Source organism: Cervus elaphus, chromosome X, assembly GCF_910594005.1.
Source record: "Cervus elaphus chromosome X, mCerEla1.1, whole genome shotgun sequence".
Lineage (NCBI taxonomy): Eukaryota > Metazoa > Chordata > Mammalia > Artiodactyla > Cervidae > Cervus > Cervus elaphus.
Genome location: NC_057848.1, coordinates 105,418,236 through 105,433,511, shown reverse-complemented (window position 1 = coordinate 105,433,511; position 15,276 = coordinate 105,418,236). Strand labels below are relative to the sequence as shown.

Genomic DNA, 15,276 nt, shown 5'->3' with positions numbered 1-15,276 from the left:
TAAACACAAAGAAACAAATAAGCAGACATACAAATGACTGTACAGGCATGTTCACTCCCCACCTTGATAAGAAGTAGAAGCATGTTTTCATCCAAAGTGAAATGAACAACAAATGGTCAGCTGAACAATTTAGTTTTCCCAGATTTATTTGTTGCTTTTAACCAGAAACTGAATTCTCTAGGAATGAATTTACTCACTGTGCATCTCACTTCTGAGCCAGAGTGCCCTTGTGCATCATGTTGGTTACCATTTGCCTTTTTGACATTTATAAGTACTTCAGAGTTTCCTTTTGTAGGAGAATTGTCTGTAAAAATATACAATTTTTTTATTTTTCTTTTTTAATTGATGAAAAAGCATAATTTTGTGTTGATTTCTGCCATGTAACAATGCAAATCAGTCATAGTTATATGTTTTTCAGTTGCCAAGTCATGTCCAACTCTTTACAACCCCATGGACTGCAGCATGACAGGCTTCAGCATAATTATGCATGCACACACACATATATATGTATATATATACACACACGTATATATACCTTCCTGCTCTCTCCCCTCCCTCCTTTCCCCTCATCCCATCTCTCTGGGTCATCACAGAGTGCCAGACTAGGCTTCCTGTGTTATTTAGCAACTTCCTACTATCTGAAAAATATGCAAAATTAACTTAAAAATTGCAAATTTTAAGGATGGTACTTAAAAACACAATATAATTTAAGAAGATATGTTATAATAGTTACTTTATGCTAAAGTAACAAAAAGCTCAAATTATACCAGTTTGTGTTAGTTAGCTTTTTAATTCCCAGACATTTAAATTTTTTTCTGATTTTAGTTACCAAGAAATAACTTTCTAGACATTATTTGATTTTGCACTAAAAGAAAACAATTTATTCTGTTTTAGTAGATTTAATATTGAGTTGGCCAAAATGTTCATTTATTTTCTGTAAGATGACTCTAGTGGAGCTTAGTTGCCTTTAACTTCATTGAAAACAATTTTGTAAGCTTGTATTGTAACAGCTATATCAGCATGCATTTAAAAAGACTTAATGAAGTTGGTGAGTTTTTGTAGCTATTTTAGTGTTGAAGATGGAAGAAAAAAAGCAACATTTCAGCATATTATGATTTATTATTTCAAAAAAGGTAAAAACACCAAAATAGATTTGTGAAGTATATGGAGAAGATGCTGTGGCTGATTGTATCAAATGTGGTTTGTGAAGTTTCTTGCTTGAGATTTCTTCCTCGATGATGCTCCACAGTTGGTAGACCAGCTGAAGTTGATAGGGATCAAATTGAAACATTAACTGAGAACAATCAATGTTATACCATGTAGGAGATAGCTGACATACTCCAAATATCCAAATCAAGTGTTGAAAATCATTCACATAAAGCTTGGTTATGTTAATCGCTTTGATGTTTGGGGTCCACAAAAGTTAAGTGGAAAAAAATCTTCTTGATCATAATTCCTCACATGATTTTGTATTTAAACATAATGAAAACATTCCATTTTAAAAAGAGATTGTGATGGGTGATGAAAAGTGGATACTGTACAATAATGTGGAATGGAAGAGATCATGAGGTAAGTGAAACGAACCACCACCAACCACACCAAAAGCCAGTCTTTATCCAAAGAAGGTGATGTTGTGTACATGATGGGATTGGAAGGGAGTCCTGTATTATGAGCTCCTTCTGGAAAGCCAAACGATTAATTCCAATAAGTACTGCTCCCAATTAGACCAACTAAAAGCCACACTTGATGAAAAACACCAGAATTAATCAACAGAAAACATATAATCTTCCATCAGTATAACACAAAACTGCACGTTTCTTTGATGACCAGGCAAAAACAGTTACAGCTTGTCTGGGAAGTCCTAATTCTTCTGCTATATTTACCAGACATTTCACCTTCAGATTTCCATTTATTTCATTTTTTTATAAAATTCTCTTAATGGAAAATATTTCATTCCCTGGAATACTGTAAAAGGCACCTGGAACAGTCTTTTGCTCAAAAAGAAAGTTTTGGGAAGATGGAATTATGAAGTTTCCTGAAAAATGGCAGAAGGCAGTGGAACAAAACGGTGAACATGTTGTTCAATAAAGCTCTTGGTAAAAATGAAAAATGTGTCTTTAATTTTTACTTAAAACCAAAGAAACTTTTTGGCCAACTGAATATATCAATATAAAAATCAGAAGTTACAAAACAGGAAATTTAGGTCAGTAATTAAAATCACAGAAGAAGCCTTACTGCATAAGATGTTGGTTTCTTTGGACTGCACTTTACCATTCAAGGGTGGAGGACAGCAAGATGCAGGAGAAAGATTAGGTGTCTGAACAGTCAATATATCTGAAGGCTAAGAAAAATACAAGGTACCTTATGGCTACTGAATTCAAGTTTAGTTTTGTAAAACATTTAGTAATATTATACAGTTCATTTCAATCCTCAATTTAAAAACTTTTCTTTCTCTCTTTTCTCACCTGGCTATGGCCTATAGGTGAAGTGCAAAAGACTCTTAATTTATATGTAGTACCAGGTTGCAGGTGATTGTACAGAAATTCCCTTGTGGTTCCATTGTAGATTATGTTCCAGAAATTCACTGAAGGGATAGAAGCAAATTTGTCCAATTTTTATAGGTAGCTTATAAATCTGATCTCATGTATATACCATTTTGGAAGTTAACTACTGTCTAATAACCTATTTACAGTAATTAATTATATTCCCCATAGAATTAACCATAAAATCATACTAGATCAGTTAGTAAATATGATTTGTTATAAAAAACTGGAGAAATCCAAGTAAGTTCTAGGGTTTAGCTAATAGTATTATACCAGTGGCAATTTCCTGGCTTTGATAATTGCTCTATGATATTGCATTAAGATATTAATATTAGGAGAAGCTAAGTGAAGGTTGCACATGGGAATTCTCTATACTATTTTTGCAGCTTCTAGGCAAGTCTAAAATTATTTCAGAACAAAACCTTAAAAAAATCATGATGCCTTACCATCCAAATTCTCCCTAACTTCTAAACTGTAACTTGAAATGTTTGTCCCACCATTATCTTCGGGTGGTTCTGAAAAAGAGAAATAAAATTAAAATTATTCTTGAGTAAACTTAAAAGTCTTTCATTGCAATGTTATTTCATAAATTAAGATTTTTCATGGAAGAAAAATGCAAACATGAAACTTAACAGGATATTAATATTCAGATATTAATAAAGATCATAAGAACATAATCAAATTACATTATTAAAATGTTACTTAAGTAACATTTTAAAGTTCTTTGGAGGAGACTGAAATGCTAATTGTATGTACCTTAAAGTGGATTTTCCCAGTTTAGAGGCAAAATAATTTGTATAATATCTTGTCAAGTTGATATTTATCATCAGTGTGTCCTAATTAAAGCCTCTATATTAAATATAATCTTACTTGTAACAACCATAATTTTAAAGGCTCATATAAGGTTCAGTAATTTGTTCATATGTGAATTAATGAGATAGCAATAGAGAACTAGAAAAAAGAACATAGTTTATAATGGAACATTTATATGGTAAAGTATTTAATATACAAATGATTAAGAGACTACTTTGTAAAGCTGAGGGCAATTAGAGGAAGATTTTTTTCTCAATAGTTAATATTTAGAGTGAGTTTTATTTAAGAAAAACATTACTTACCCCATCCAATTTTTACTCTGTGTGCATGGACCTTTCCCTTTATATATGGTTTTTTAGGGGATCCAGGCTTATCTGGACAGGTAGCATATTCTACTTCTCTACTGGGGTTGCTTCTTCCTTCTGTATTGCAGGCAAAGATCTGTTTGAGTGAAAGAGAATACTTTGGTTGACCATTGGGAATAAATGTGTGATTTGAAAATGTGCAGTTTGCAAATAACACTGTAAAGCAAGTTATTTGACTGAAAAAGGTTTCATTTCAACCCCAAAAGACACTCATTTTTATCTTTAGTGAAGTGTATACTTTTATATTAATATATGATACAGGTTATAAATTATAGCCACATACCCTGAACTTGTATGTGGTACTTCTCTGAAGATTTCTTATAGTGCATGAAAGATCTTCTCCATTGTATTGAGGTTTAAAACCCAACCCCTGGAAACAAAAGACAATGAATTTAGGAATGAGATAGGCCTGGGTTCAAGTTCCAACTTCAATTTATTTTCCATCTGGGTGGTCCTGAGAAAGGCCCTTACTATTACTTACACAAAAAATCTAAATATTAGTTGTTTTATTTAAAATGTGGTAAAATATACATAACATAAAAGTTACAGTTGCTTTTTAAGTTGACTAGTCTATTCAGTATAGACTTGAAAGTTCAGAATGGAATGAAACAATTTGCCCTCCACCCACATCAGGGATTCAGGGAGATGAGGAAATGGCTTGCCCTGGTGAAGTATGTAGGAGAGCTGTGTGACCATGCAAGTTTGTCCAGGATAGGCGCAAAGTTGAAGAACTAACACACTTCTCTGAGTCTCTGTTCTGTTGTTACGGCTGTTGCTGCTTCGAACTTATTTGTAGGGACTTGGGTACCTTAAGATCTCCCTGTATAGGCTTGCTTAACCTTGGCTCTGCACTGGTCCCATCCAGAACACTGAGACTCAGGAATCATATACTTTGATCAAAGTAAGTTAATTAAATTAATAAAATCCTATTTTTTTCAGAGTAAAATGCATATAAAAGATACCTAAGACTGAAGTTGAAGACTAAAGGATATGAAAGAAAAACTTACAGATCCTGCTTCCTCCATTTCTAGTACATAAGTAAGACTGTCATTTGGATTTGTGTTAGTTGGGACACTCCATTCTAGTGACAAATTACAGATTCCTGCTTCTTTCAGCTTAGGGGGTGAAGGTGTTGGAGGCATAGTTCCTGATGTATGGAAGACTGCTATTTCACTGAAATCACTGAAAAAATAAATGAAGATGGAAAAATTAGTTTCAAGTTCTTATTGAAGTATAGACTTTTAAATATTGTAGTAGTTCAATGTACCTCAAGCCGAACTTATTTTTGGCAGCTAATCTGAATGAATATTTTGTAGAAGCATTCAGTTTAAGGATCTTGTGCTGTTTCATGGTACCTATATAGCAATTTTTGAAGTCTTCACCTTTGCCCTTAATAATATACATAAAATATTAGAAAATTATAAAATGTTTCAAATAAAAATTCATAATATTAATAATTTACAAATAAGTGCTTTAAAAAAACAAAACTGCTTACCTCATCCCATTCCAAAAAGAAGCTGTTTATTTTAGAACCATTACCATTGGAACCCTAAAAATATCAGAAAGATAAAATAATAATGAGCTATTTTTATACAGTATACCCACCCAACCACACACATGTATATACGACCAAAGTAAAAGAAACCACTGTAAAATTAATCTGTTTGCATTTTATTTTTGAGGTAATTCAGATATTAAAGTTAAAATGTACTTTTTACAGTCTATAGGACATGCCAAATTTTATGTTTTGTTGTGCTCCTTAAATTTTATGCAAGGAAGAAAGTTAGTACTTAAAGTAAATTGAGAGGTAGACTTATTGGTAGTCACAATTACAAATGTATTTGGGTTATAGAAATTGACATTTCAACTTTCATTAGTTATTGAAATTTTGATTGACATTTATCATTTACTTGATGCTCTATATAGACAGAAAGAGAAAGATGATTATGGAGATGGAAAAGTGCTAGGGGAATAGGTCAGATGAAGCAAGCAAAATTTCACATTTAACATTCAAGACAAAGTGGAAAGAATGTTTTTAAATTAAAAAACATTTTGAAGTACTTTTGGCAGTAAAATCCTTACTTTCCACTGTAAATTCAGGCTGCTCTTGGATCGATTAATCAGTTTGGGTGCAAGCGGACGGTCTGGTTTGCAACCTGGAGTTGTGAAGCTAACCACTTCAGACACAGTTCTGTGTGCTGAGCCTCTTTCAGTTGTAATTCTAAAAATGTAATGACAATTGTTGTAAGCATTCAAGTATTTATCCTAACAAATGTACTAAATTGCATACTTGAGTTTCCAGATACATTTCTTAGGAGCTAATTATAAAAATTTTTCCAATTGAACAAAGCTGTATCCTCGCAAATAATGGCTCCCAAACCACCCTCTTGCCTGTTTTAAATGAAAGAAAGTGAACTAATGCTGGATTTGTAGGGGTTTGTTTTGAAACTTGAACGAAAGACCACTCTTGTTAGCAAGTAGCAAGGCTGACAATAAGAATCATAGTGAACTGATACAGACTCAGGAGTGGGGCTGGCTATATGATGGAGGGAGGTTATGTAGGACGGAGTACTTACCTTACAAAATAGACCATGAATGGCTGTAGATCAAGTAGAGTAAATGTAAATTCATCACCACTGTGGAGATAACCTTTGATTATAACAGATCTCACATATATTTAAAAGCTAAGTAAAATCTTAATCTTATATATTCAACTGATAAAGAAGCACAATTCTCCTTGAAGTTTAGATAACTTGAACAGATTTTATCAGAATGCAAAATATGTGATATTAATAATTCAAAATTCTTTAGTTGCATGCCAAGTTAATATACCTTTAGGAAGTGGAATTTTATTTTATTGCTACAGCTTCTTCACACTGTAATAATACAGATTTGTCTATAACTAGCTTATTTTAAATTGTGTTCATATGAAAAGCCTCAAAAATACCATGCATCATGCAATTTATTTGTTCACACAGAGCAGTCTTTTGGGGGTGGCCACCTATCTGCTACAGTGGATTGAGTGGCTGTGCTCCTATACCTACATCTTCCTGAGCAAATACTCATAAGTACTTTGGTGTATTCTACCACCTCAAGGAGCTCCCTGAGCTTCTAAACCCTGAAATAGCCTCGGAAAAGAGCTAGAAGATTGTTACTTCTAAGCAAAGACCTATGCTTCTAAGTGAAGGTCTCTCAAGGTTGTAGGGTGATAAGAGGAATAGACAAAAGTATATTTTTATAAAAAAACAATGACTTTTGTGGAATACATAATACCAGAAAAAGACTATTATGTAAATTCATGCAAAACTTAATTTTATACATAGCTTTTCATCACATTTTACATCTTTTCATCACTCTACTCAATATAGAAGATTGTGTGTTATAATTTTTAAATTAAAATTTCTAGTTGGTAATTATAAAAGAAATAAAACTTTACATAATCAATTACATTTAAATTTTCACTTCGAGTCTCTGAATAAAGATGACAAATTCTAGCAAATAAAATTTAAGATGTTTATGATTTTTAAAGTGCTGTAAGACAGCTCGAGATCTCTGACTTATTTCTTGCCTAGTTGTTTAGTGGGCAAAAGAACTTCTCTTTCTTTCCTGTCTAAGATTTCCTTTCCGTTGTGCCTCTCTCAGCTTGTTCTCTTTCAGATTGCATGTCCCTATCCAGTTGAGAAGGTGTTGGAAGTGTTTGGTTATGCTCTTACTGTGTTCTCCATTGTATTCTCTCTAGTTCTGGTTCTATCTTCTAAGCACATTCCTAAACTCATTCTCCTGCTATCATATGCCGAGTGCTCAGTCGCTCAGTCATATCTGACTCTTTGCGACCCCATGGACTGTAGCCCACCAGGCTCCTCTGTCCAAGGGATTTCCCATGAGAGAAGACTGGAGTGGGTTGCCATTTCCTTCTCCTTCTGCTATCATAGTTCCGCATTACAATGAGCTCCTGTAATGAAATTCCTGGGAAAGCCCGAGTCTTATATTTCCATTGCAATGCAAATACCTCCCTTGTGTACACAAAGGCTTAAATTACCATCATGTTTCCTTAAGTGAAAAAAGAGAAGGGAGAATTAGAGGAAATCTTTTCTTCCTCAAGTCTAAACCTGTCATATAAGACATCTGTAAACTGAAGAGAATGGAGCAGTTGATATGTAAGGTTCCCTTCAGCTCTAAAATACCTATGATTCAATGAATTTTGTGAACCGACCCGGCAACCTACCACCACTTATAAAACTATTTCTGTAGAAAATTACACCCAAAGCTTGAAAAAAAAACTGCAGAAAATCTTTAGTACTTAGCCTAAATATAAGCTAAGGTTTAAAGAGCATATTTGAATTGAATTATGAGAAATGAGAGATGATTAAAAAGAGACTTACATATATACATTTATATATTTTCCATTTTTACCACTGTTAGATATTGCTAATTCAAATGTTACAGGAGATTGAGTATGATTGCATTTTTCAGAACCATGTGTCTTCCATGAAATAACAGCAGAGCTTGTCTGAATATCAGAAACCTAAAACAAATGACAAGAATTCAAGTAGGATACTTAAAAATTATAATCTGTAATTTATGGTGTAATCTTTCCCTAAGCCTTGTTTCATGTTAAGTATATCATTCTTTTCATATTAGGTGCTTAAATACTGTGGCTAAACAATGGGCCATTAATATTATCTTTAACAATGCCACATTGGATCTTTATGTACTTAACAGCTAAAGAAGATTATGAAATTTTATCCAGGTAAAGGCTTCAAATTAAAATTGTGCTGGGGAAGAATATCAGTGAATTTTCATGTTTTACAGTGACAAGGCAAATGAAAAGAAATACTTAAATATTCTCTTTAGTCACTTACCACAGGTTTCTCAATGCTGAAACAGCAAGACTTTCCATGTTCTGTTCTGCATTCTAAAAGTAGAAAAGCAACCCAAAACAAAATATTACATTGGCAAAAACAAGATAAATGTAGATGCCCATTACCCAACTACAAATATATCATCACCAAGAGATCTACTAACACCTATTAGCAATTTACATTAAAAGTTTTAAAATAAGAAAGCAGTCTAAAATGTATGCCATTAAATGAACTCTAACAAAAGGTGAACTAAAGTCCTCAATTTAAATAAAATCATGTGAACTTTTTAGGATGATAGAGTAATTTTCAATGTTTTACTGGCAGAAAACTAGAAAAAATTATGTGATATGTATATAAGATACCTGACATGTTTTACATGAAGATGGTCATTTCTCCATAATTTAAAAAGGCAGCCTAATTGTGGTTTTATTGAGAATTGGTAAGTAAGGGTACAAAAAAGGCAACAGGAAATGGAAGCAGAAAATGGCACCTAGATATTTAAAATGCACTGAGACTCCTAACATTAGGATGTCTGTTCATTGGCAACAAAACCAAAATCCTCACTTTACCTTTTTCTGCAGTATTTGATGATGGACTCTTGCTTCGTTTTCCATCTGGTTTCCACTTGATGTCTTCGCTTCCTGGGTTGATGCATTTGTTTCCATGACTAGTTTCAACGTGAGCACTAGCAGCATTGGAAGTGCTGGTCACATTGGCTGTATTGAGAGCAACATCGGTGGCAGAAGTACTTGGAGCACTTTCAGAGATGGGAGGGTTGGGAGCACTGTCAGGGATGGAAGAGCTTGGAGTACTGTCAATAGGTGGTGGTGTGGGAGTACTGTCAGAGATGGAAGTCTTGGAGGCATGATTAGTGCTGGAAGGGCTCTGAACACTATTTTCACTGGTGGAAGGGTGCAGATCAGTGTCTGTGGTGGAAGTATTAAAAGCATGGTCAATGGAAGAATTCCAGGGAGTATTGTCAGTAATATAAGTGCTTGGAGGATGGTCAACAGTGTGAGTACTGGGAGTATTGTCAGCAGTGTAAATGTTCAGAGTATTGTTCACAGTGCAGGTACTCAAAGTGTCTTTGGTAGTGTAGGTGCATGGAACATTGTCTACAGTGTAAGTGCTGGAAGTATTGTCCACAGTGTAGGTGCTTGAAGTACTGTCAACAGTGCAGGTGCTTGGAGCATAGTCCACAGTGTAAGTGCTCAGAGTACCAGGAATACTGGGAAAATCATTGGCTTGGTTCAAAAGCAGTGAGGTGTTGGTAATCATACAGCTATTTTTGTGTCCATCAATCTGGCTTTCTTGCATTTCTTTCTTCATATATTCTTCCATTTTACCAGTCCTTTCATCAAGTTGGTTATAATTTGCTCTTCCATGGGAATAGGTTTCTAAAAGAAATAACAAACACTGCTTAATAATTACAATAATTACATATCTCAAAATCTTTTAAATCTTTTTCAAACCACCAAAAGCACTCATAAACCATGTTTTACTTTAAAAAAAGCCTACTTTGCTTTAATACAGATGTTAGGTTAATGTGTGTATTTGTTATGTACTGAAATATACAGAAAGAAAAACATGAGCAAATACAGGTAGTGTTTTCCTAGGGAGTAACACTACTTCCAATTTGTAAGGTTTAAAGATGATTATAATGTGTCTTTTATAATACCACTGTATGCCGTTAATAATGAAAACATTCTTTTATGATTTTTCAATATGATTCTATAGATCCAGTCAGTAAAATAAATATCATAAATCACAGGCTATGTCAAAGTACAAAAAATTCATAGAAAATTCTGTTTATGGGCATTTTGCATAAGACATAAACCAATGCCTCTTATTATCCATCAAAATATATATGCATGAAATGCAATCATTTGTTGAATCATATGTCTTCTGCTTTTCAAATAGTTGCCCACAGCTGTTAATTTTAACAAACTAAAAAATCTCCTGTTTAAGAATATTATATACTACCATGCTGCTCATGATATATAAATGCTGCTGGTGGTGGCGGCAGTGGTGGTGGTGGCGGCATTGGTGGTGGTGGTGGCAACGGCGGTGGATGCGGCAGCAGTGGTGGTGGTGGTGGTGGCAACGGCGGTGGATGCTGCAGCAGTGGTGGTGGTGGCGGCAACGGCGGTGGATGCGGCAGCAGTGGTGGTGGTGGTGGTGGCAACGGCGGTGGATGCGGCAGCAGTGGTGGTGGTGGCGGCAACGGCGGTGGATGCGGCAGCAGTGGTGGTGGTGGTGGTGGCAACGGCGGTGGATGCGGCAGCAGTGGTGGTGGTGGTGGCAACGGTGGTGGATGCGGCAGCAGTGGGGGTGGTGGTGGCAACGGCGGTGGATATGGCAGCAGTGGTGGTGGTGGTAGCTGCTGCGGCACAGGCTCTTGAATGTAAGGTGGCAGAAATTCCCCTTGAGATGTGGGATATATCAGTTGAGTGGCTTGTGGATACATAAAAGTTGGTGCCATGCAGTGTGATACTTGTTGTATAGGAGCAGACATGGTCGTGTAGTAGTCGGTTGTCTGAGGCACAATGATAATTTTTCGAATTCCATTTTCTTCCACCACCTAAGATGGAAAACAGAGTCATAAACATATTAGAATCCATAAAAATCAGCCTTTTCCTACTATGATTTAGATTTATATTCTGTGCTCTAAAACCATAAAGGATCAAACACCAATAATGAAGTAAAACAATGTCAAGTGGGAGGCAAGATATTTCTTCCTTTCCCATACATTTTTTAAAAATGTAACTTTTGACAATAGATAATATATTGTCATGGTTCAAAACTATAATGTATAAAAAATACATGAAAAATTTCCCTCCCAAACCTTATTTCCTTATTTCCCTCTAGTTGATTACTACTGTTTTTGGTTTTTTTTTTTTTTTTCACGTCAGACAGGTAATGTGCCAATGTCGTAACAAGGTTTGGAGGGAGACACATGTCACGCAGCAGCGTGAACACCCAATCATCATGCTCATGAACTACAAAAGGATCTGTTCTTGGTTTCTTATGAAAACTTCCAGAATTTCTTTATGCCTTGCAAGCAAATAAGAATACAGATTCTTGCTTTTCCTCATTTTAAATTACATACAGGTAGCATTATTTGCACATTCTGTAGTTTGTTTTTTACACACAGAAATATATCTTGAAGATCTTTCTATATCATACATAGGGCTTCCCCCCCCCCTTTCTTGCATTGCTGCTTATTTGCTTAGTGCTCCATTATCTCATTAAATGGATATACTTCAACAGTCTTCCATTGACAGGCTTGTGGGTGGTTTCCAGGCTTTTGTGATTACAAACAATATTATAAAAAATAATTCTTGTACATTTATTATTCGACATTTATAAAAATACATCTTTGGATAAATTCCTCAATGTAGAACTGCTGGATGAAAGGGTACATGCATTTATATTTTTGTTAGACATTGCCTAAATAGATAATTCCACTTAGAATTAAACCATATTATATTGACTTTCGGGCTTCCCTGGTAGCTCAGCTGGTAAAGAATCTGCTTGCAATGCAGGAGACCCCCAGTTCGATTACTGGGTAGGGAAGTTCCCTTGGAGAAGGGATAGGCTAACCACTCCAGTCAGTATTCTTGGGCTTCCCTGGTGGCTCAGATGGTAAAGAATCCATCTGCAATGTGGGAAACCTGGGTTCGATCACTGGGTTGGGAGGATCCCCTGGAGGAGGGCATGCAACCCACTCCAGTATTCTTGCCTGGAGAATCCCCATGGACAGAGGAGCCTGCAAAGCTATAGTCCATGGGGTTGCAAAGAGTCGGACATGACTGAGTGACTAAGGACACACACACATATTGACTTTACTATGTTCTTGATCTCCACAGCCAAGCAATAGAAAAAGACATATTCTCAACTATAAAATTTCTGAGGCAGTGTAATATCTTATTAATCTCTATAGGAGCCAAAGCTCTCTGCCCATTTTCAGTTCAGTTCAGTTCAGCCACTCAGTCGTATCCAAATCTTTGCGACCCCATGAATCACAGCATGCAAGGCCTCCCTGTCCATCACCAACTCCCGGAGTTTATTCAAACTCATTTTAGGTACTTGATAAACATTTGAGGAAGTTTTAAAAAGTGCCCATTGTAGGCTGCCATCAAAAAGTTTACAAGCAATAAATTCTGGAGAGGGTGTGGAGAAAAGGGAACCCTCTTACACTGTTGGTGGGGATGAAAACTAGTACAGGCACTATGGAGAACAGTGTGGAGATTTCTTAAAAAAACTGGAAATAGAACTGCCATATGACCCAGCAATCCCACTGCTGGGCATACACACCAAGGAAATCAGAACTGAAAGAGACACATGTACCCCAGTGTTCATTGAAGTACTGTTTACAATAGCTAGGATATGGAAGCAACTAGATGTTCATTGGCAGACTAATGGATAAGGAAGATGTAGTACATATACACAATGGACTATTACTCAGCTATAAAAAAGAATTCATTTGAGTCAGTTCTAATAAGGTGGATGAAATTGGAGCCTATTATACAGAGTGAAATAAGTAAGAAAGAAAAACACCAATGCAGTGTATTAATGAATATATGTGGAAATTAGACAGATGGCAATGACGACCCTATACAGTTCAGTTCAGTTCATTTCAGTTCAGTCACTCAGTCGTGCCCGACTCTTTGCAACCCCATGAATCGCAGCACGCCAGGCCTCCCTGTCCATCACCAACTCCTGTAGTTTACTCAAACTCATGTCCATCGAGTCGGTGATGCCATCCAGTCATCTCATCCTCTGTCGTCCCCTTCTCCTCCTGCCCCCAATCCCTCCCAGCATCAGGGTCTTTTCCAATGAGTCAACTCTTTGCATGAAGTGGCCAAAGTATTGGAGTTTCAGCTTCAGCATCAGTCCTTCCAATGAACACCCAGGACTGATCTCCCTTAGGATGGACTGGTTGGATCTCCTTGCAGTCCCAGGGACTCTCAAGAGTCTTCTCCAACACCACAGTTCAAAAGCATCAATTTTTCGGTGCTCATGAGAAATGCTGGGCTGGAAGAAGCACAAGCTGGAATCAAGATTGCCGGGAGAAATATCAATAGCCTCAGATATGCAGATGACACCACCCTTATGGCAGAAAGTGAAGAGGAACTAAAAAGCCTCTTGATGAAAGTGAAAGAGGAGAGTGAAAAAGTTGGCTTAAAGCTCAACATTCAGAAAACCAAGATCATGGCATCTGGTCCCATCGCTTCATGGGAAATAGATGGGGAAACGGTGGAAACAGTGTCAGACTTTATTTTTTGGGCTCCAAAATCACAGATGGTGATTGCAACCATGAAATTAAAAGACACTTACTCCTTGGAAGGAAAGTTATGACCAACCTAGATAGCGTATTAAAAAGCAGAGACATTACTTTGCCAACAAATGTCCACATAGTCAAGGCTATGGTTTTTCCAGTGGTCATGTATGGATGTGAGAGTTGGACTGTGAAGAAAGCTGAGCACTGAAAAATTGATGCTTTTGAGCTGTGGTGTTGGAGAAGCCTCTTGAGAGTCCCTTGGACTGCAAGGAGATCCAACCAGTCCATCCTAAAGGAGATCAGTCCTGAATGTTCATTGGAAGGACTGATGCTGAAGCTGAAACTCCAATACTTTGGCCACCTGATGTGAAGATCTGACTCATTTGAAAAGACCCTGATGCTGGGAAAGATTGAGAGCCAGAGAAGAAGGGGATGACAGAGGATGAGATAGTTGGATGGCATCACTGACTTGATGGACATGAATTTGGGTAAGCTCCGGGAGTTGGTGATGGACAGGGAGGCCCGGTGTGCTGTGGTTCATGGGGTCGCAATGAGTCGGACAGGACTGAGCCAGTGAACTGAACTGAACTAGGGAGGTTTGATTAAACATCACTGCAATTGCCTTTTAGCATTCATGATAACAATAAAGTGAATAAATAAATGGTATTCTAGAATTTCTCTTATCATCCTGTAATGTAAAAAGAACTGTTAAATGGTGACTTAGTGCTAAATACCAAAGAAAACCACAGTAGTATACCTGAGACATGTAACCAGGAGGAAGATATATTGGTGGTAAAGTACCACTTGGTGACATCAAAGGTACATCAGCGGGTCCTAAAGGAGAATTATTATTAATAAAATTTTGAATAAGTTTAAAAAAATCCATTTAACTTTGCAGAGTGAAAACTAGTCCCAAGTCTTAACAAGTCACCCATTTTGAAAGTGTATTTTGTTTACTTACATAGGAGACTAGGTAGGAATGTAGATAAATCAATACAAATTCATCACAAGTGATGAAAAATAAGCAAGGTATGTAACGGGGATTAGGTGAAATTTATATCATAAAAATTTTGGCCAAATACACAGCTAGTGTATTTACTTCAAGTATAATTGTTTTTGGGCTTTCTAGGTGGTGCTAGTGGTAAAGAATCTGCCTGCCAATGTACGAGATACAGGGGACGTGGGTTTGATTCCTGGGTCGGGAAGATCCCATGGAGAAGGGCATGGCAATCCACTCCAGTATTCTTGCCTAGAGAAACCCATGGACAGAAGAGCCTGGTGGGCTACAGTCAATAGGGTCGTAAAAAGTCCGACATGACTGAAGTGACTTAGTACATACACATAATTGTCTTTTACTTACTCATTTTATTCACCTATCATAGTTGTATGTTGAATAATAGAAGTTTTAC

The 15,276-nt window shown here is 36.3% G+C and overlaps 1 protein-coding gene and 1 non-coding gene across 2 annotated transcripts in view; both read right to left on the bottom strand.

Moving 5' to 3' along the window:
- LOC122690437 (fibronectin type III domain containing protein 3C1-like) overlaps nucleotides 1-15,276 on the bottom strand; it is a 54,939-nt gene that overhangs the window by 34,389 nt on the left and 5,274 nt on the right. Inside the window, exons 4-19 of the mRNA XM_043897416.1 lie at nucleotides 14,625-14,701; nucleotides 10,567-11,164; nucleotides 9,153-9,980; nucleotides 8,584-8,636; nucleotides 8,104-8,246; nucleotides 6,298-6,357; nucleotides 5,804-5,942; nucleotides 5,217-5,270; nucleotides 4,989-5,110; nucleotides 4,729-4,903; nucleotides 4,005-4,091; nucleotides 3,659-3,797; nucleotides 2,990-3,058; nucleotides 2,466-2,584; nucleotides 2,236-2,341; nucleotides 198-304 (exon numbers count right to left, since the gene is read on the bottom strand). Of these exons, the coding sequence (XP_043753351.1) occupies nucleotides 198-304; nucleotides 2,236-2,341; nucleotides 2,466-2,584; nucleotides 2,990-3,058; nucleotides 3,659-3,797; nucleotides 4,005-4,091; nucleotides 4,729-4,903; nucleotides 4,989-5,110; nucleotides 5,217-5,270; nucleotides 5,804-5,942; nucleotides 6,298-6,357; nucleotides 8,104-8,246; nucleotides 8,584-8,636; nucleotides 9,153-9,980; nucleotides 10,567-11,164; nucleotides 14,625-14,701 (2,876 nt within the window). The remainder of the gene's footprint in view (nucleotides 1-197; nucleotides 305-2,235; nucleotides 2,342-2,465; nucleotides 2,585-2,989; nucleotides 3,059-3,658; nucleotides 3,798-4,004; nucleotides 4,092-4,728; nucleotides 4,904-4,988; nucleotides 5,111-5,216; nucleotides 5,271-5,803; nucleotides 5,943-6,297; nucleotides 6,358-8,103; nucleotides 8,247-8,583; nucleotides 8,637-9,152; nucleotides 9,981-10,566; nucleotides 11,165-14,624; nucleotides 14,702-15,276) is intronic.
- LOC122691129 lies at nucleotides 11,490-11,594 on the bottom strand. The gene has a single exon (XR_006340364.1). It is a non-coding gene; the product is annotated as a small nucleolar RNA U13 (small nucleolar RNA).